This window comes from Narcine bancroftii, chromosome 1 (assembly GCF_036971445.1).
Source record: "Narcine bancroftii isolate sNarBan1 chromosome 1, sNarBan1.hap1, whole genome shotgun sequence".
NCBI classification, from domain to species: Eukaryota; Metazoa; Chordata; class Chondrichthyes; order Torpediniformes; family Narcinidae; genus Narcine; species Narcine bancroftii.
In genome coordinates, this window is record NC_091469.1 from 368,882,806 (window position 1) to 368,904,154 (window position 21,349).

Sequence of the window (21,349 nt, forward strand, 5' to 3'; positions counted from 1 at the left end):
GGCTGCGGGGAGGACCCAGACGGCAGCAGCCGACTAAGTCGGCCCGCTGTTGACAGGGATGCAGACCCTCAGCCGTACTGGACAAGAATTTTAATGGAAGGGGAAACTAGCTAGAGTAGCGATACATGAATTGACTTGGAAATATGCCTTGGGAGGTTTACAATTACCTCATTTTCAAAATGATTATGAAGCAGCTCAATTAAGATTTAATAACAGTATTTTGGATGTTTCGTATCCTCCTAGTTGGGCTAGGGTAGAATTGGCTGGTATTTCAGAACCTATTCACACCATTTTATATTTAAGTGGAATTCTGTTTTATTACAGAGATATAATGTACCGAATTTAAAACATTTGTTAGAGATTTGGACTAAAAGGAATTTATTGATAGGTTCGAAAGGTAAAATATCAGTTCAGGCTCCAATAAATTGATTCCTTTTTCGTTGAATCAGAGATTTTTAAGAGAATGGCAAATTAAAGGAATAAAGTTGTTACAGGATTGTTTTGAAGAAGGTAATTTTTTATCGTTTAATCAACTTAGAGTGAAATTTGGAATTTCAGTGAATTCTTTATTTGTGTACTACCAAATTAGTGAAAGATAATTTTGGAAGAAAAATGAAAATTCCTAAGTTAATGAAATTTGAGTTTTTGATTTCTCATTTGTTAAATAAGGTTTTATTTCTGAGATGTATGCGCTGTTGCAAGACACTATGGTAAAATAAATTTAGGATTAAATGGGAAAATTATTTAATTTGTGATATTAATCAGGCCGATTGGGAGACAATATGTTTTGATGGTGTGACTAAATTGCTTAATGTAAGATATAGTAACCATATAACTACTTACAGCACAGAACAGGCCAGTTCGGCCCTACTAGTCCATGCCATAGCAAATCCCCACCCTCCTAGTCCCACTGACCAGCACCCGGTCCATACCCCTCTAGTCCCCTCCTATCCATGTAACGATCCAGTCTTTCCTTAAATGTAACCAATGATCCCGCCTCGACCATGTCTGCCGGAAGCTCATTCCACATCCCCACCACCCTCTGCATAAAGAAATTTCCCCTCATGTTCCCCTTATAATTTTCCCCCTTCAATCTTAAACCATGTCCTCTAGTTTGAATCTCCCCCTTTCTTAATTATAATTTTCTGCATCAGTTGTATCTGACCCCTGAGAAATTGAAAAAAATATGGATTTAGTAATTCAGAACTGTGCTTTAGATGTGGACTATGTGTAGGAACATTTTTACATTCAGTCTGGCTTTGTGATAAGGTTCAATCATTTTGGCAAAAAATAAGGTAATTTCTTCAAAAATTATTGAAGATCCAATTTTTGCTAGATCCAAAAAATTTTTTGTTGGGTTGTATTGCCCCATTTACTGATTTGGGGTTGGACAAGTTTCAGATAGTTTTCTTCATCTAGCTTTGGCTGTAGCAGTAAATGTGTCACGATTTCATGGAAAAGATGAGGCTGAGGTAAATGTAATTCGTTGGCATAACGAGTTGAGGTCCTGTATTGATATGGAGAAAATAACATACAACTTGCATGATAATTATGACTTTTTTATTAAGTTGTGGTTGCCTTATTTGAAATATTATTTAAATACCTTAAATTTTTGTATGTGTTTCTTTTATGATGTTTTTTTGTATGCTTCCCTTGTGGAGTTGCTGAGACCGGGTGGAGGGGGGTGGTGGGTTAGTTGTAGTTTTTCATTTTTATATTATGGACTGTGTAAGTTTTTTCTTGAAATTTTTAAATAAAGTTTTTAAAAAAAGGAAAAGATTGCTTTGTTTTTGACTGAAACCACGAATTCAGTAAGTAGTAATTTTATTGTGTGGGATGCCCTAAAAACATATTTATGTGGTCAAATTATTAGTTACTCCACAAAAGTAAAAAAAAGAGTATTTGGCGGAAAGTTTAGCTTTGGAGAAGCAAATTACTGAGTTGGAAAAGGAATTTCAGAAGAAGATTACAGAAGATAAGAAAGCAGCATTAACCAAGTTGAAATTATGTTATAATTCTTTACAAACGTATCAGTATGAGCGATTATTTCAAAGATCTAAGCAACGTTATTGTGAATTGGGTGAGAGGGCTCATAAGGTATTAGCTTGGCAATTAAAAATGGAACAGGTATCGAGAACTATTAATGCTGTTAAAAAGAATTCAATAGTTACTCAAGAAATTAATGACTAATTTTATCAGAAATTATATACTTCTGAGGGAAATCAGGATGATGGTTCTATTGAATCCATTTTATCTAAGTTGCATTTACTGGTTTTAGGAGAGGAAGAAGAAATAAAAGATTTGGAAGCTCCGTTTACAGATTTTGAGTTTAAAGAAGCCAAATGGAAAGTCGACAGGTGATGATGGATTTTCAGTAGAATTTTATAAGATGTTTTATGAAGATTTGTCTCCTATATTTGTCGATGTTCTTCAACAAATAACAGATGATCAGTCATTACCAGAATCTTGTTCAAGTGCGATAATTACTGTGATTTCAAAGAAAGATAGAGATCCATTGAATGTAGCCTTGTATCGACCAATTTCTTTATTGAATGTGGATTATAATAATAGCGATGGTACTGGCAAATAGACTTGCTAAATATTTACCTCAGTTAGTTCATACAGATCAAGCAGGTTTTATTAAGAATAGATGTGCGTCTGATAATATTCTTATATTGATAATGTTGATCAACGCATCAAGACAGCATCCCAATGGTGATTGCGTTTGATGTGGAAAATGCATTTGATCGGGTTGAGTGGAATTGTTTATTTAAGGTGTTGGAGAAGTTTAATTTCGGCCCTCTTTTTACAAGTTTGGTTAAAGCATTGTATAAAAATCCAATTGCTAGGGTGATGGCGAATGGCCAAACTTTTTTGCCATTTAAATTCATGCGATCAACATGTCAAGGTTGTCCATTGTCACCAGTCTTGTTTGAGTTGGTAATTAAACCATTAGCTCAAGCAATTCGACAGAATGATAATATTAAATGGATAAGAATTGAAAATGATGAATATAAGATTAATCTATTTGCTGATGATGTATTGATTTATTTGACGTATCCAGAACAATCTTTGAAATATTTGCAAGAATGTTTAGCTCAATCTGGGGTGCTATCTGGGTAAAAGACGAATTGGAAAATAATAGTGAAATATTACCAATTTTGGCGGGGAATCATGAAGTGTGTAAACATTATAAAATTAAGATGGTCTGATAAAATTAAATATTTAGGAGTAATTGTGAATGCGAATTACCAGTCTTTATATAAATTAAATTATGTACCTTTATTGAGAAAGATTAAAATGGATTTGATTAAATGGAAGGATCTTCCATTAACATTAATAGGTCGAGTAAATTGTATCAAAATGAATATTTTTCCCCATATTCAGTATTTATTTCAGTCAATTCCATGTTTACTTCCAAAGGGTGTTTTTCAAGATTTGAACAGGGTGGAGATGAAATTTTTATGGAAGGGAAAATCAGCTCGAGTAGCTTTACAGAAGTTGACATGGAAGTATACGTTAGGTGGACTTCAGTTGCCTCATTTTTAAAATTATTATAAGGCTGCACAGTTAAAGTTTGTTAGTAGAATGATGGATATTAATGAGCCTCCCAGTTGGGCTAAGGTGGAATTAACTTGTATTTTTGAATCTGATCTTCATCAGTTTATACAAAAATGGAATTTACATTTACTGCAGGGATATGATATGCCGGTATTAAAGAATTTATTAAAGATATGGATTAATAGAAATGCTGTTTATAGGTACAGTGGCACAGAAATGTGTACCAATTACTTGGAAAGATAATGTAGAAATTAATATAGTTCGTTGGCATAATGAATTGAGATCTCGTATTTATAAGGAAAAAATAACATACAATTTACATGATAATTATTCTTTTTCTGTTAAAATGTGGTTGCCTTATTTGGAATATATGGATCTAGAAATATCTTAAAATGTTGAATATGTTTTTTTTAATGGCTTCCTTTGCGAGGGATGGCTGAGTTGGGGGGGGGGGGGAGGGTTGTTTGTTTACTTGTTTATTGTAATTTTTTAATGTAATGTTTTCATATTGTTTTTAAAAGTTTTAAATAAAGTTTTTTAAAAAGATTTGTAACTGAGAATTGTAAACAGAGATCATATTAAACAAGATGAGGATTTTTTTTCTGAGAAGCATAAATTCCTTTTTTTTAATATAAGGGTATTTTATTTCTAATTTACTTTAAAAGGTTATTTTTGTCTCAAGTTTTCAATATTACCTTTAGATATGCGAGGAAGAATATGCAAATTGTTAATCCAATTCAATCCTAGACTCAATGTTTTTGATATGATTAATTTAGAAAAAGAATTATGGATGTGTTTTCAATCTGCATACTGTGTTTTATCTATTTTATGTATATGATACGGTTTTTGTAATTTATTAGATGATTATGTATATATGTTCTCTATTAAACAATAAAAATATTTTAAAAAGAAAAGGAAGATGATTCACAGATAGGAAATTATGGACTACCCGATTCAGGGCAGTTTCTTCCCTGCTATTAATAGACACTTGAATGAAGCTCATACCTAGTAAAATAATGTTGCCTTTGGTCTATACTAACAGATCTCTCCCTGTAACTTTGTAGTTCTGCACTGTTTTGGGTTGACTCAGACACCTTGCAAAACAAACTTTAACAGTGAACCTCAGTGCACATGACAAACCTGAACTTGATTTGATTGAGATTGTAATCTTTCAAAGATTAAAGGGGAGCAATTCTCAAGAAAAATTAAATGGTATTTTGCTCTCATATAAGATCAATGGCTTGAAATGTTTACTCTTTCTCCCACCAAAGATTCTGCTCAACTTGCTCAACTCGAGTGTTTTCTGTTTATTTTTAATTTTGTCGACTTGGATCAAAAATATGTAATATGAATGATCAGATCTAAAGTGATTAGAATCAACAGAGAGTTAAAGTCTCCCAAACACCGTAGTCAGAAGTTGAACTTGTCAAGAAATATCTTGATCAGATATATTTTATAAAATTACTTCATGAATATAAGGGTGTGTTAAAAATTAATCTCCATGTTTCTAGAACATCATGCAGTGGCACAACCACAAACCTGTAGCTGCAGGATTAACATACATCGCAAATGAAATATACAGTAAAACTCTCATTCTCCAGCACTTTGGGGGATTTGTAGATGTCAGATAAGTGAATTTGCCAGTTGCTTGAGATTGCATGTTGCGTAGCTATGTGAATTGACCACTAGGGTGTGCCAATTTTAAACGTTCGCTTTTTTTTCTAGTTATTTTCTGTGAATTATTTTTTGCCATCTGTGGCTTCTGGTTGTTTGAATTCTGGGCAATGGAGATTTTACTCTTCCCAAATTAGGGTGGTGTGTGATTCCAAGGAGTCATATAACCATATAACCATTTACGGAGCGGAAACAGGCCATATTGACCTTTCGAGTCCACACCAGTTCACTTCTTTTTTTCTTTCTTCTTCTTTGGCTTGGCTATGACTCCTTGCAGATATTAATATTTCCATGCACTTCTCGCCCTTGTCTTTCTTTGTGGTAAACTTCATGAATGTAAATGGTGCTGTTGAGTATGCGAGGTGGCTGACTGCTGTGTATTTGAATCCAGCGCTGTCTGTAATGAGTTTGAACATTGTCCCCACGTCTGTGTATAGAACACCTACTGTAAAACAAGGGTACCACAGAGGTGAAAGGAAAGAAGTTTAAGGTGCCATGTACAACCAAGGGTTCCAAATTCCAAGTAAATCAGAGATTCAGTATCAGTCACAATCCCAGTCTGGTCTATCCCAGTCTGCCTTCAAGTATGGAGATCTTTTAGATGCTTGTTCAGCTTTATCTGTCCAGTAAATAACATTATACTTATAATGAAGAAAGAAAAAATATGATCAAACCAACTAATATCATTGTTTGTTAAACCACAATAAGAACCAACGGGCAAAGTCACTGGATACACAATGTAATAATTTATGAAAAGTGAGAGTGGAAGGAGGGACATTGCCATCACAAAACATTCTAAAGAATTTCCATAGGAATATCATCAATTGAAAAATTACACTCAGACTTTAGAAAAATATATTAGGCGTGATGTCCAAATGTTGGGCCAAAATTGTAGGTTTAGAGACATGCTAAAGCAGTAAAAAGTAATGGCATCTCAGCTTTAAGATCTGACCTATGAGGAAGGATTTTGTTTTCTAGGTCTGCGATAGGTATCGTAAATTTAGAGAATTTGACAGTAAATGTGATGAGAACATTTTAAGACTTGCACAATAAGATAACTTCAAACTAGTAAAGGAAAATTCAAGAGGTATATTGAGTGCTTCTAATTCTTCATAATACAATGAATGATATGTATTCTAAACAGACTCCAGAGCACTGGAAGCAAAATCAAGCAACTGTGTAATAATCATGCCCAGAATAAGCAGAATTTTAAGAAATGAGCAGGATTGATTAGTCTTTCTCAATCATTTATTAACTAATGAAGATCTAATCAGAAATGGCATGAGATCTTGTACTTACTTAGATTTTACATAACGGATGACTTGACCAATGAAATAATCCATAATCAGATTAACAATATTAAACAAAAGCAAAATTAAAGAAAGAACAAGGGCCATGAGAGCACAAAGCAGTAAAATAAAATGTTGGATCAACTTGGACCTGAACCAGTGTCTGCATACAAATTTATTTTGAAACTGTTAGCCCTGCCATTTCTTCAATATTTTGTAAATCACAGCTCCTTTTCTGTGTATTTCACAAACCAGAGTATATGTGGGAGATTAAATAGAAAAGTCTGCAGACAGTGTGATTGTAGTGCAATACACAAAAGAGGTGGCATGGTTAGCAATGCCATAACAGCGCCAGCAACTGGGATATGAATCCGGCGCTGTCTGTAATGAGTTTGAACATTGTCTCCACGTCTGTGTGAGTTTCCTCTGATTTCCTCCCTCCCTTCAAAGGGCCCTGTTATATACTGCACATCTAAATGTTTAAAAAAATTAATATGGCCTATAGCAAGCAAAAGGATATAACTGTTTTGGGCCTTTTTTTAATTATTTGAAGAACATGACAAATGTGTTGAAATGTACTCCTTCTTATTCAATATTTCAAAATAAATATGCATCTGGTTTCCTGCTCCATTGCTGAACATAACATTTTATTTTAACTGATTCAGTAAAACCCCTGGTATCCGGCACCTATAGAGAATGATAAATGCCGGAGAAGCAAACTTTCCAGTTGCTTGAGATTGAGTGTGGCATGATTGGTGAGCTAATAGCAAGGGATGCCAATTTTAAACTTATGCATTTTTAACCTATTTATTTTCTGTTATTTTTTGCTAGTTTCTTGAGGCTGCCAGTCGCTTTAATTCTGGATAACAGATGTTTTACTCTACTAATAGTTTATTAATTTATATCAGTTTAGTGTTTTAAATAAATGTATATATTAATTTTAAATTATTTTAAAATATTTTAAATATTTTTCAATGTCTTTGGCCACAGAGATATTTCGAAGCAGCTGAAGAGGCTGGAAATGTCAAAACCCATCAGGGCGATCTGAGGGAGGTGCCGCCGGATCCGTGCACGAGGCTTAGGCATTGATAATGGAAAGTTCAACTTTGTCGGAGAAAGGACTGGAGCAAGATTGAATTCAAGGGACAATAAAAGCATTGGAGACTGAGTGGAGATTGAACCAGTGACATGTTAGGCATAGTTCAGACCAATTAACTCATGGAGGAAGCAAAGTAAAGGGCCAAGGGGGAAATGGGGAAGACCAAAATGAAAAGCAGATATATTTCTACAGGGAACGTGCCTTCGGCAAGCAGCAACAATTATCAAGGGTCTCCACCACCCAAGACATGCTCTGTTCTTGCTGCTGCCATCAGGAAAGAGGTATAGATGCTAAAAGACTCATACCACTATGTTCAGGAATTGTTGCTGCCCCTCCATCATCAGATTCCTAAACAAAAAACTCAAGAGTGTCATTTAGGACTCTTATTTTGCACATTATTTATTATTGAATATTTATTTTCTGCATTTCAGAGTTTGCTTGCACTTCCTTGTTTACATTTCTCTCTTTTGTATGCACTCTGTAATTTTTCTTGAATGTAGTTTTTTTTTCCCACTACCAGTAAGTATAAATTCTGCCTGGCCTGCAGGAAAAAGAACCTCAGGGTTGTTTGGTCATGCATGTACTCTGACAATAAATCTGAACTTTGAACCTTGTACCTTTTCTTGAGTACAGTTTTTTCACTACCGATAGGTAGAAATTTATCCTGGGCCATAGGCAAAAATAATCTCAGGGTTGTATGTGACATTATGTATATACTCTTACAATAAATCTGAACTTTGAATTTCTACGAGATATGGAGGGGTGTTTGGATGAAAACTGGCTGGGAACTGGGAAGTAAGCGAATTGGATGTAGAAAAGTGAGAAAGATGAAGAACACATGGAGACAGGAAATAAAAGGAGAATATATGAAAAGAGGGGAACATACAGAGAAATGCAGGTCCACATAGATAGTTTAAATATTAAGAAAGAAAAATAGATAAAAAGATAGCAAACAATAGGCATGGGAGTTGAGGGGAAAGAAAAAAAGAGGGCAAAACAAGAACTGAAAGAAGGCTGAAAGTACACAGAGAAATAGAAAGAGAAAATGAAGAATGAGAGGGACAGCAGAGGTTTCTTCCCAGGGAGAAGCATACATGCACATAACATTTCAAAATGATTGCATTGTAAAAAAATAGATCATTAAGCAATAAATGACTGAACAAAATATTGGACATGATGCAATGCACCTAGAGGGTAAAAGGCCGAGCAAAAATACAACATGATATACAGCATGAAACAGGAGCATAAATTCCCCGTTTTTGAAAATATACATCATACCTAGGAATATTTTTTCTTCTTTCTCCTTCATTGAAAATTTGATATGCAATTAATCTAGCTAAACTACTCAGACTGCTTCCATACATTATAGAACTGCACTTATAAATTAACTTTGATTATATTCTAAATAAAACTTGTTACACTATCCTTTGCAATTAGCAGTATACTGTTAAATGGATGTTAATTGAGAGCTAGCAATTAAACATGGCGGTTTCAAGCAGCCATTTGGATTGTGCTTTTATACAAATGTCATCAGCTCAAATACTTTGTTCATTTTATGAAAGTTATTGTAGTACAATAAGTATCTGATTGGAACTATGTTGAAAAAAATTACAATTTTCATATTGCTGAAGATTACAACCAGTTTTAAACAGGACCATTTGTCGACTGCACATCTTTAACAGCAAAACCAAATAACCTGTTAGTGAATTGAATAATGAATGTACAGCTAGCTGTAAGCTGTAGGTAAAGCGTAAATTTGAAAGTAAATTGAAAACGCTAATTTAAGAAGGTGTCCCATGCAAAGATTCTCTGAGTTTCATGTTTTACAGTACATTTTATGAGACGAAGGTATCTCAAATTTTATCAACCATGCAAAAAGAATTTTTTTTTTATATCACATCAGGAGAGGAGTGAATTGGGAAGTTCCTGACACCTGTAAGGTAAAAACATAATGAGATGGGACCGGAGAAGGAGTCACCCAGTACTAAGGAGTAACAGAATGCAGATGTGACCTTGTACACTCAAGATAAGCTTGGCACTAACAAGAATGATGTACAGCAGACTAACAGAGAAGGGTAGCAACAGCTTATTCATTGGACAATGTAATGGTATGATAATTTACTAAGTGCGTGTCCTGGGGTATAAAAAAAACACCACTTGCTGATATCGTTAGAATGCGCCTTCTCCAACTAACACTGTTAGTTGTAAGCGTTACAATCCGGTAATAAAGAACCTTGATTTCGACTCAGTCTGGTGTCTGACTCACTCATTCTTAAACAAAGCAGACCTAACAATTTGGTGACCCCGACGTGATGGGTGAGTGGACACTAGACGACAGTTTCTGTTTTTCTTGACAATCATCTCAGCCAGCTGACAAAAAGGTCCAGAGAAGCCTGTTTTAACAAAATTATCTCATTTAAATCTCTATGATTGTCAGTAAGAACTGGAGATCGGACAAATTAGACGATCATAATTGAAGGTCGTCACCTGTCAGGATTGTAACACATAAGTGTTTACAGACAAAACTATAAAAGTCCTTAAGGTGTTTGAGTGACATTTGATAAGTGCTTCGCCGACAAACTACTAGAGTTTAAAAAGTCTTTATTGTGTTGTTGCAAAGTCCAATAGAGTGAGAAGGTGGTCTATGAACAATTGGGGACCTGAGTTTTCTGCCCTAAACTGGTTATTAAGAGGAGAAATCTCCCACGTGAAGGTTGGGCTTTGAAAGAAAACGAAGGTTCAGGCTTATTGGTCTCAATTGTATAAAGACTGGCTTATAAATGTCCGGTAGGTATGATAATGTCTGTACACTTGAAAACTTAAGAATTTTTTTCCCAAATTCGCCGTGGTGGAATACCACAGCGGACATTAGAGATCTCGAGATGACAAAAAGAGTACTCAGAGATGCCTGCCTGGTGAACAAGGGCGACGACCAAAGACTGCAGAAGCTGTGTCCAGATCAGGTAGGAGATATCAATGAAAAAGTTGACAGAATCTTAAGAGACACACGGTTTATTCGGAATATCGTTGACAAGTTAAATGAAGGTATTCCCAGCATCACCAAGGAGATAAAGTTACGTAAATTCATAGATTGGTACAGGGAAACTGGACAAAAATATAGCCCAAAAACTTGGTTTCCTAGTTGTAACCTAACTTTCAGACCTCTTTGGGAAAACAGAGAGTGGAAGACGAGCAATCAGAGTATACAGGACAGTCTGAGGTCCACCGGAGGACCAGACTTGGAGACTGTTTCACTAAAAAACTTTTGTCATCCGGCCTGCAAAGAGACATTTTTAAAAGCGATTTTCGTTAACATAGATCCCCTAAACGGACAAGAACCTAAATTAAAAGAGGCATTAGGAAGCGACCCCGCAGCAATGGCTGCACAGTTGTCTGCTGACCAAGTTATTAGGGAAATTAATCAGGAATTAGAGAAGCGAAATGCCAGTAAAGAGGCATTGGAGAAACAAAAGATTCTCTGAAAATGTGTAGATCGCTGGAGGAAGATGGGGTGGTTACCCGGGAGCGCTGAGATGTTCCTGACAGGTGAGGGAAACAAAATTCTAAAGTGTAGGGTCTTAGATAAGCTGGAAGAAACAAAACATAGAAGGGAAAGGAAAAGTGCCTGTTTCCAGTTTCCAGCCACGAAGTGTCCGGGTTTGCTCTCTCCCTCCCTCCCTCCTTTCCTCCTCCCCCTCTCTCTCTTCTCCCCCCCCCCCCTCCTCTCTCACCCACTCCCCCTCCCAATCCCAATCTGTGGCGGTGCTGCCCTGAAATCCCCAGGTGGGGCAGGACAGAGAAATACAATTTGGTTTTAATTTTGTGCCCACAATTCCAGCTCCGCTTCAAATGGGATCCTGTTTTATCCTCTCTCCCTCCCTCTTTCCCGCACCCCCACCATTGTGGGATCAGGGCAGACATTGTGGGCTGACGTATAGCTCACTCGAGGTGGGAGGGAAGGAAGGAGTGGTGGTTCCCAGTGGTGGGAGACCCAATCTGATCCAGACCAGTGATCACAGGATGAGAACCTTTTAAAGGTGTAACCATGAAACGAAAGTGTTAATCTGAAGACTTTTCTCCCAGCGGGGCCAGTGCAAGGCATTTTCTCTCTTTATCTCTCGTGCTCTGTGTATCTGCCTCTCTATCTCTTTCTCTAGCTATGCTCTCTCTCGCTCTCTCGCTCTCTCGCTCTCTCGCTCTCTCGCTCTCTCGCTCTCTCGCTCTCTCGCTCTCTCGCTCTCTCTCATAGTCTCTGGATGTATGTGATGTCATGTATGTACTCTGACAATAAATCTCTCCGACATGATCTGGTTTTACGGAGACTTGTCAGGGCAGTCATGCTTCCCCGGGCTCTAAGCCTAATTAAGGTGGCAGGCCATTCCCTACAAAACACAAAGGAAGGGAAAGGAAACACGGTGGCTGACAGAGCAGCCAAACAGGTTACTGGATATCAAGAACCTATACAGGGGATGATTCTGAGGTCCCATGGCAAAAAAGAGGAATTAGAGAGAAGAGAAAATAGTAGTAAGTTGAGTGACCAAAAAGAGAAGGAGGGAGAGGGACCCCCACCAAATATTGAACATTTGATAGAAATACAGGAAAAAGCTAGCCCAAGTGAGAAAGAGGAATGGATGAAACGCGGTGCTACACGACAGGAGATCATCTATGACAATCGGACAGTACATGTCTGGCGCTGCCCAATAGGTACGATAGTTGCCCCCCGCCAATTACTTCTGCTATTATTTGAAGAAGCACATGGGCCGACTCACATTAGCGCCACCAAAACTTATAATACGCTTAAACAACATTGGTGGAATCCCCACTTACGCGAGCACATTGACAATTTTAGAGCTGAATGTACTATCTGCAATGGGCATAACCAAAGGATCACCTTACCCCACCCGCTTTTACGATTTCCAGTACCGACAGCTCCATGGAAAGAGATCTATATTGACTATACGGATATGGGTACTGACCTTAGAACAAAGGAAGGATACCGATATCTGTTAGTGGCGGTAGATAGGTTCTCACGGTGGGTGGAGGCTGTCCCAACGAAGAGGGAGGATGTGGATAGTGTAATAGGCTGGCTGACGCGATAGTTGATACCCCGCTACAGGGTCCCCAGCAGAATATGCTCTGATAATGGGTCCCACTTTAAGAATGAGCTGATCCGACAGGTTGAAGAATACTTAGGGATCAAACACCGTTTCAGTAGTGTCTATAGGTCTGAGAGCCAGGGGCTAGTAGAAAGGGCAAACAGGACGATAAAAATCCAAATTAGGAAAGGTTTTGGGTGGGACCAGGTTGAATTGGGTCGAGGCATTGCCATTAGTACTGATGACTATGCGACAAGAGAAGGCCAAAGATACCTTCCTGTCACCACACGGGATTCTAACGGGTCGACCCATGCCCGGTCCAAAGACTGATCCAGTCTGGGTAAAGAATTGGGAAGAAAGGGAAGTGGAACTGGACCATTATATGCAGATGCTGGGTAATATGGTTGCTTTAGTTTCACAACAGGTGGCGAATGCAAATAAGGAGAACCCGGACACTGAAGGAGTTCCAGTGAAGGAGGGAGGGAGACCTGGAGGTGTATATCCGTATATCCGTAAACCAGGGAAGGTACATTGGACTGAAATTAGATGGACTGGACCATACACTGTTACCGCCGTGACAGATAGGTCGGTAAAAATTGACAAACCAGGGGATAATAATTGGCATCATTTTGCCTTTTGCTCCAAGGCAAAACAACAAGTAGCGAGTATTGGAAAATATGATGAGACTCATGTGGACAATGCTGAGGGCCCTATGGGCATTCCTGCTGATGGGTTGCCAAACAAGCCAACAGAGTAGTTCGGATCCATGCGGGGCCAAAGTTATTCTGAAGATAGATAAAGACAAGGATAGCACCTTCCAGTTCGATCTATGCTGCACTTCTATCTATAATAACACAGGGCCAGATGGGTCACTCACTAAGGGGCTGACAAAACTTAAGGCATTGGCGAAGGAATTAAAAGCCCAATCTGGAGTCTCTAACCCTGTTTTGTCCTGGTTACATGGAGTGTTTGGGAAATGGGGCACAATGTTGGGACAACTTTTCCTAGGATTGTTCATTTCTGTATCCATTTTTATCACTTGTGGCTGTTGTTGTATTCCATGCATTCGAACGCTGGTCACGAGGACCATTGAGAGAGCCTTTGCCAACCGCGATGATCTGCCTCTGAAATATCAAGCTCTACAAGCTACAGAGCGGGACTATCTCACTTCAAAGGAGGCGTCAAAAAATGCTGAGATCGATCCGGAGTCTGATGAAGAATGCGAAGGGGAGGTGATGTTATAAAATAGACTGTAGCATGAATGTTTACTATTATCTTAACTAATTACAAATGCTTAGAAGGGAAAGCCAGTTAGTTGCTTGGGGGAAAATGGGGAGAAAACTTGTAAACGGGCAATGGGATCAGGGAAACGGATGGGGGGTATACGCTAAAGAGGGTTGGGGGGAGCCCTCGCCCACCAGCCGAAAAAATCCCGTATAGAGAACCCGTATAGAGCTTGGCAATAATAGGCGAACTAATGTAACGTGGTGGTAGCGTAGTCAGGGCAAGATTGTCCTGACAAAGGAGGGATTGTAAGGTAAAAACATCATGAGATGGGACCGGAGAAGGAGTCACCCAGTACTAAGGAGTAAAAGAATGCAGATGTGACCTTGTACACTCAAGATAAGCTTGGCACTAACAAGAATGATGTGCAGCAGACTAACAGAGAAGGATAGCAACAGCTTATTCATTGGACAATGTAATGGTATGATAATTTACTAAGTGTGTGTCCTGGGGTATAAAAAAAACACCACTTGCTGATATCGTTAGAATGCGCCTTCTCCAACTAACACTGTTAGTTGTAAGTGTTACAATCCGGTAATAAAGAACCTTGATTTCGACTCAGTCTGGTGTCTGACTCACTCATTCTTAAACAAAGCAGACCTAACACACCACATACACAACATTGTCCTGTTCAACCCTGTGATGATGTGACAACACTGAAGTGCTGCCTTGCTTTATTCTAACTCACCATTGTCATCATCTTTTAACAGATCATTTTGTAATGGGTCTATCCCAGTTTCTTGAGCATCTGTTTCCAAAGGATGTCTTGTTTCAAAGGCGGAAATTCTGCTTGAGGAGGACATCTTGACAGTCACCTCAAGTATCCAAACAAATTACCTAGAAGCAAAAGGAAAGTAATGTGTTGGTACTATTGAATAAGCAAGCGTCACAGTTATCTAATGGCCTAACAATCACTGAAGCTGCAAGCCTCAGAACTGCACAACTTTGATGAAGGTGCCCTTATTAAAAAAAAAACTGATTTTAAAATTAGGCTCCATGTGCAGATTTAGTTCAGCTTTATTTTTCAAATCATGAACAAATATATTTCGTGTGACTTGCATTATTTCACATTAGATCTGTTGCATATAATGCAAGAGATATGTGGAATAAATGATATATGATGGCAATCCTCACACTATTTTGATATCATTGCCAAAGTGGACCAGAACAATTCAGTTGTGCACGAAACATAGAGAAACCAACAATTAATTCCCGAGTTTCCTCCCCTCTGTAAATCCCATGGTGCTTGTTAAAACCAACTCGTGTTGAACCACTTACTCCCCCAGAAGATCATCCCATGCCCCATGCTCTGGTCCATGCTGACTGGATAACTCCACACCACTGAGATGATTAATAATATCTCCTTGCCCTGTACATGTGAGATTGCAGGCCGGATATATGTGGAACTGACTTGCAGGCCATAGGTTGCCTACCCTGATATAAAGAACACCACCTCATCTGTGAAACATGGGGGTGGGCCTGTTATGGCCTGGGCATTACGGCTGCCACAGATATTGCTGTACTTAATTTCAATGATGACGAAACTGCTTATAACAGTAGCAAAATTAATTCTGAGGTGTATAGAAATGTCTTATATGCTCAGGTTCAAGAGAATGCCTCCAAACTCATCGGATGAGTCACCCTGCAGCAAGGCAATGATCCCAAACATACTGCGAAAGCAACAAAGGAATTTTTCAAAGCTAAAAATTGAAAAATTCTTGACCGTCACCCAATCCAAATCCAATTGTGCCTACCTTCCATATGCTGAAGAGAAAATTTAAGAGGGAAAGCACTCAAAACATGCAGGAGTTGAAGATGGCTGCAGTAGAATCCTGACAGAGCATCACTAGAGTAGATACTCAGCAGCTGGTGACATCTGTGAATCACAGACTTCAAGCAGTCATTGCATGCAAGGGATTTGCAACAAAGTACTAAACATGACAACTTTTAATATACACACCCTTGCTATGACCCAAATATTATGGCTCCCTGAAACGAGGTGACAATGTATAAAGAGTGCTGTCATTTTTACATGGTCAATCCAAAATGTATATAAATAACCTTGAATAAAATCTGGATGTGCACTCTAAACACGTGAATTGTTTATTTACAAATTGAAAACTGTGAAGCACAGGGGCAAATAAATGAAAAAAGTGTATTTGACGAAAATATCATGGAGGGCTCTGCACATGTAAAAGGCATCAGGAAGAAGGGGCTGGAGTTGTAAAGTTGCAAGGGAGTCAGGACTCAGAAGTTGAGATGTCAAAAATATGGAGGTGAAAGCATGAAGCGAAAGTAAGGGAGCCACATCTCGGGATTGGAAGCAGGAGAACTTGGTACCCAGACAGAGGTTGGCGGTACAAGCCAAAGAACAGAGAACACACAGCTGAAGACCTCAGCAGGGAAGCAGTTGGACTCGGTGTGACTAGTGACAAGCCAACAGATTTTCCATTCTCCATCAGAATCATAGAATCCTTATAACTTCTCTGTAAATGTGGGATTTTTTTATATTTCGCAAGCAAAGCAAGAGCTGATCAAGCAGCCATAAAAACACTTTGAATGTCCGTTGCATCAAACTGAAGAAGTGCAAACTGGATGTCATCAGTCCATCTGAGGTTTCTGGCATTTATGAGCATGTGCTGCATTTCAAGTTAATTGTGAATACTGACTACAAGTTAATCTGTGCCACTCATTGTATGAACAAAAATATTTATATTGTGTAATTTTTTTCATGTAATCATTTAGTGATAAATACAACTTAACTGTCAAAAAAACTGCAGTAGAAAATAATTTTAATATTTTCTAAATTTTAACTTCCCTAATCTAATTACTCGGAAAATTTGCATTAAAACCTCAGGCACCCCACTCACTTTAAACCTGATTGTTAGCGGAGCTCAAGTTAATTTGTCTTAATTGCATGAACAAAATACTTGGTTGAGTTTACAATCCACAACTTCACTCCAAAGCCCCTCATGCCCTGCAGTATTCACTGGAACGTGCAAGCGTCACCAAAAAAAAGTCTTAGATTAAATGCACATTACAAACCATTCTTAAATGTCAAACGTTATATATAAAAGTTGTTGTTATAGGCACAAATGTGCAGAACCTTCACTGGAACAACTATGTAATTACTGTGGCTACAAGATCAGCGTTCATGAATGGTGCAGGAAATGATTCCCAAAGATTCTACTATGATCAGGAAGACAAGTTTTAAAATATTCACCTGGCTACATGTTTTAGAAGCCTCCTGAAAGCTGCTCTATGAGCCACACTATCCTGACATGGAAATAATATACATTGCAATGCTTCAGCGTCAGTCGTTAAAGGACTCTCAACCTAGTAAATGCTTCAAAGGGGCTGGACACGTTCAAGATGGAGGTTCTCAACATCATCTCCCATTTGGGAGACAACAATTAACTGTTGGCCTTGACAACACAAGGCATCAGGAAGAAGGGGCTGGAGTTGTAAAGTTAATCCACAGTTAAAACAAATGTGAAGAAAATTATGATGCAGGACCTCGATATGAAATGTTGGGCATCTCTTTGCCTCCACAGACACTGCCTGACGTCCTGAGTTCCTTCAGCAGTTTGCCTTTTGCTTCAGATTCGGTATCTGCAGCTTTTGTGTCTCAAAAGAGAACTCCAGCCTGTGTGACCATTATTGCTGATTACATAAACTGAATCAAGTTAACCTTTCAAACAATTGTGGCAGGAAGATCCAAATATCAACTAATCAGCATTGTACATACAATTAAGATGTGTCTTCTGCCAGGCCTATCTTTCATAAACAGTGTTCCTTGTGCAACAAGGGTGATGAAAGGCTGCAGATGGCTGTAGGGAGTCAACCTCAAAATCAGTTGCATCTCCAGATGGCCTACCTTCAGATTACACCCAACTTGCCAAGTGTGGCATCAATACGTTTTGGCTTGCTGACAAAGAATAGGAAGGGCACTGGTGAAATGGTAGTAATCACATATGCTATTATTCTGAGTCTGGACAGCTGATTCACACAAGATAAAGTCACTTTCCCAGGGCAGCTGCACAGTGATCCAAATGAACTGTTAGACAACTGACTGTCATTTTGCCTTGTCACCCTCAAAGCTCTTTTTAATAAAGACACAGATTCATAATGACATTAGTCTACCTTTGAATGGCAAGCTCCTAAGCATCCATTGCAGGACTGAGACTTCATGTAATTTTGGCTGCCTCCAAAGCAAATTGAAACATCAAGGGCAAAGGGCAACTGTGTCACTGCATCAAAATGGAGCTGAACGCTATTTGCATACTGGGAAGGACATGCTGCAAGGCTGGTCCATAACCAAGGACTCACCATGATACTAGTCCCAACTCTAAACTAATTTTTGCTCGGGCACTAACAATTTATGACAATTCAACTACAATTGACATTCTGTTGAACTGCATCAAGAGCAGGAAACATATCACCAAAAAGAATGTGAGAATGTTTCAAGAACATTTTATTAACTAGTTCCAGAGATGAAGGATAAAACAACAATAATAAACTGAAGACATTTGTAATTAATCTATTTGGTACAATGTCAGAGGGCAATTTGACAGTTTACAAGATTACAACTGCCTTTGAAAGATTAGAGGTAAGCAGATCCCACTCGTCAAATATTCAAATTTAAATTGAATAACCAATAGCCAGAGATACCAGGGAGATTTGGCAAAAAAAATATTCAGACTTGGAAAAATCCAGTAATGTTTCTTATAGGATAATTGAAACAGAACTAACCAACGACTCCAAAACTGAAATGGTTGGAGACTTGAAGGTGAATGATTTGCAGGCTTTTATGAACTTGGCTAACTGGCCTTCTTTTGTGATGCAACAATTCTCTGCAACTCAATGTGGACCTTCTGAAGATAGGGGCACAAGAAAGACATGAATTTTACAGCCATCCCAACTTTTGAATCAGAGGTATTATTGGATAGTACACTCAGGACAAATTTATTTGCTTCTTAACTGTTCACCAATGCTCAATGTATGAGGTATACAATTTTGGACCTCATCACAATCTTGGCTGAACAAAATGAATCCCAGAGATTCTTTACATCAAAGCATTAAGAGCCCATGAAGAAATGAAGGTAATGGGCATTAAGGGAAAACAGCTCATTGATTAGAGTTGTCACACACACAAAGGAAGAGAGTTTACCATAAGCCATGAGTGTAGAATTTCTCGGATTATATCCTAGCCGCTTGCCTTTCCTTACAAGATAAAATCAGAGCTAGGAACAATCAGTGATGATTACACAAGTAAACTAATCCATCCCATCAACATTAGGCAGGGGAAGATAGAGGCAAATAGCATCCTTTCCACACACACAAAAAAAATGCCAGCTCAAGATAAAAGAACTAAATGAACTGTAGCCAGACTTCTTGATGAGTGTGAGAAGGCAAGCGATTAAGAAGATGTTAACTGGATGGAGCAATGGTTGTCAAAGAGAGTAGTGTATAATGTGGGATGAAGTGAAATTGGTCATTTTGGAGGGAAGGAGAAGAAAACGTATTATTTCGAGAGAGTAAGACAGCAGAAATCTGTAATTCAGAGGAATTTGTACATGAAATACAGGAAGTAAGAAGGGAGGTGGATCAGGTAATTTGAATGACAAAAAACTTATTTCAAGAAGGTTGAAATGTCTTATGATCGCTGTAAGTTTTGGTCCCCTCATTTAAGGAAACATGTATTATCATCTGAGTTGGTTTGGAAAAGGTTAACTTGGATGATTCCAAGTATGGAGAGATTTATCTTATGAGGAAAGTTCAATAGTTTTGGTCTATACTCACTGAAATTCAGAAAAGTGAAACACAAGATTCCTAAGGGCCCTGACAGGGTACTGCTGGTGGTAGTTATAGGTTACACTCTCCTACAAAAAGACATTTGTTACTGTGAACCTCTGCAATCTATATGGACAATACGCCTATCATTGTTGGATAGCATAAATAGCTGAATGTGTTGGAAGCTACAAGATGTGAACGCCAGGTTTAGAATAGTGCTATTGTGTGCAGTTTTCACTTTAGCCTCCTCCAACTGCTGGAGTTTCTTGTTAGGCAAGTGATGACTTAACTTCTGGTGTTGAATTAATTTACAAACTCACTTCAGTACTGTTCATTATTTACGGCCAACTTTTGGGGGAATCAATATTTATAAAAGCATCACAAAGGTGAACAGGCAAAACATTTCATGTCTGCTCAGAAATATATCAGGAATGAAAAGTGTAAAAAATGGTCAAAAACAGATTATTCATAATTGGGAATGATTAATAATGGGAAAGGTATTATTTTTTAGTTTAGCTGATGGATCCATTCAGCAGTTGTACACATTTGACCTGTCAGGTGCAAACTGCAGAATTAGATATTGTTGTATAAATAGCATTTTCAAGCTCTAAACAATTCATAAATAAACACTAAATCTATGTGTATTTTAAAGCATTTTTGGTTAATTGTTTGAATCCAAAGGGGCCATGCAAATGAAGCAATGAAATCACAACTTGAAAGTGTTTTTTTTTTAAATTATCCTATGCATCAAGAAAGCAACATTTTTGACAATGAACCAAATTCAACCAAACAACTGAACTATGACTTGTCAACTGCATTGAAACAAAACAAAAATGCAACGATATAATGGCAGCAATGACAAATTTCCAAATTTATCTTGTAACAGTCAACAGATTCTGCTCACAATCTCATCTTGGAAGTAGAAAAGTAATGCTTTTAGCAATATTATTCTTGACCTAAAGGTGTCTTATACAAATTGATCTATTATCACTCAGTGTTGTAAGCATTTAATATCACAATGAAAAAAATTACATATTAGTTAAATAAGATGTTGAAATAAGATTTTTGACACATCTGATCTTAAAAGTCATAAAGTGATTCATATAAAATGGACTTGTGCCATTAGTAAATTATTTCTTTGACAAAAGCAAATCCAAATGCAACATTTTGCACTAGGAAGTACTTCTATTGGTACTTGTACTTCCCAGTTAGATCATACTTGTTAATGAATGTTAAATGATTCTTCACAGCTTTCCTAATGCTATTAAGTGATCCTTAACTTTTCAATTGTGCAGGAACCTTGTTAAATTCTGTTGGTCTGGACATTTTCCTTTTCTCTCAACATTGTTGATGGAGCTGATGTTGGCAATGGCACAGGAGAAAGTTAGGATTCATTGGAAACTTAAATTCAAATCTTCTATCCAAGCCCACATTCCAATTTATCACAGAACTGCTGTGACCACTTAAATCTGCAGTAGTATCACAATTATCTTACTAATTATACATGATTTAAAGAACTTCATTTTACACCATTTCAAAGTTGCAAACATCTG

General features: G+C 37.8%; 1 protein-coding gene across 15 annotated transcripts in view; it reads right to left on the reverse strand.

Moving 5' to 3' along the window:
- tbc1d5 (TBC1 domain family, member 5) overlaps positions 1-21,349 on the reverse strand; it is a 538,200-nt gene that overhangs the window by 335,258 nt on the left and 181,593 nt on the right. For 11 of the 15 annotated variants that reach the window (XM_069913037.1, XM_069913042.1, XM_069912991.1 and 8 more), the window contains one exon: positions 14,692-14,840. The exons of 3 other annotated variants lie outside the window; for them this stretch is intronic. In XM_069913037.1, coding sequence (XP_069769138.1) covers positions 14,692-14,806 — 115 coding nt within the window. In that variant the 5' untranslated portion in view covers positions 14,807-14,840. Of the gene's footprint in view, positions 1-14,691; positions 14,841-21,349 lie in introns of those variants that run through there. One more of the 15 variants, XM_069913050.1, reaches the window with a different exon arrangement.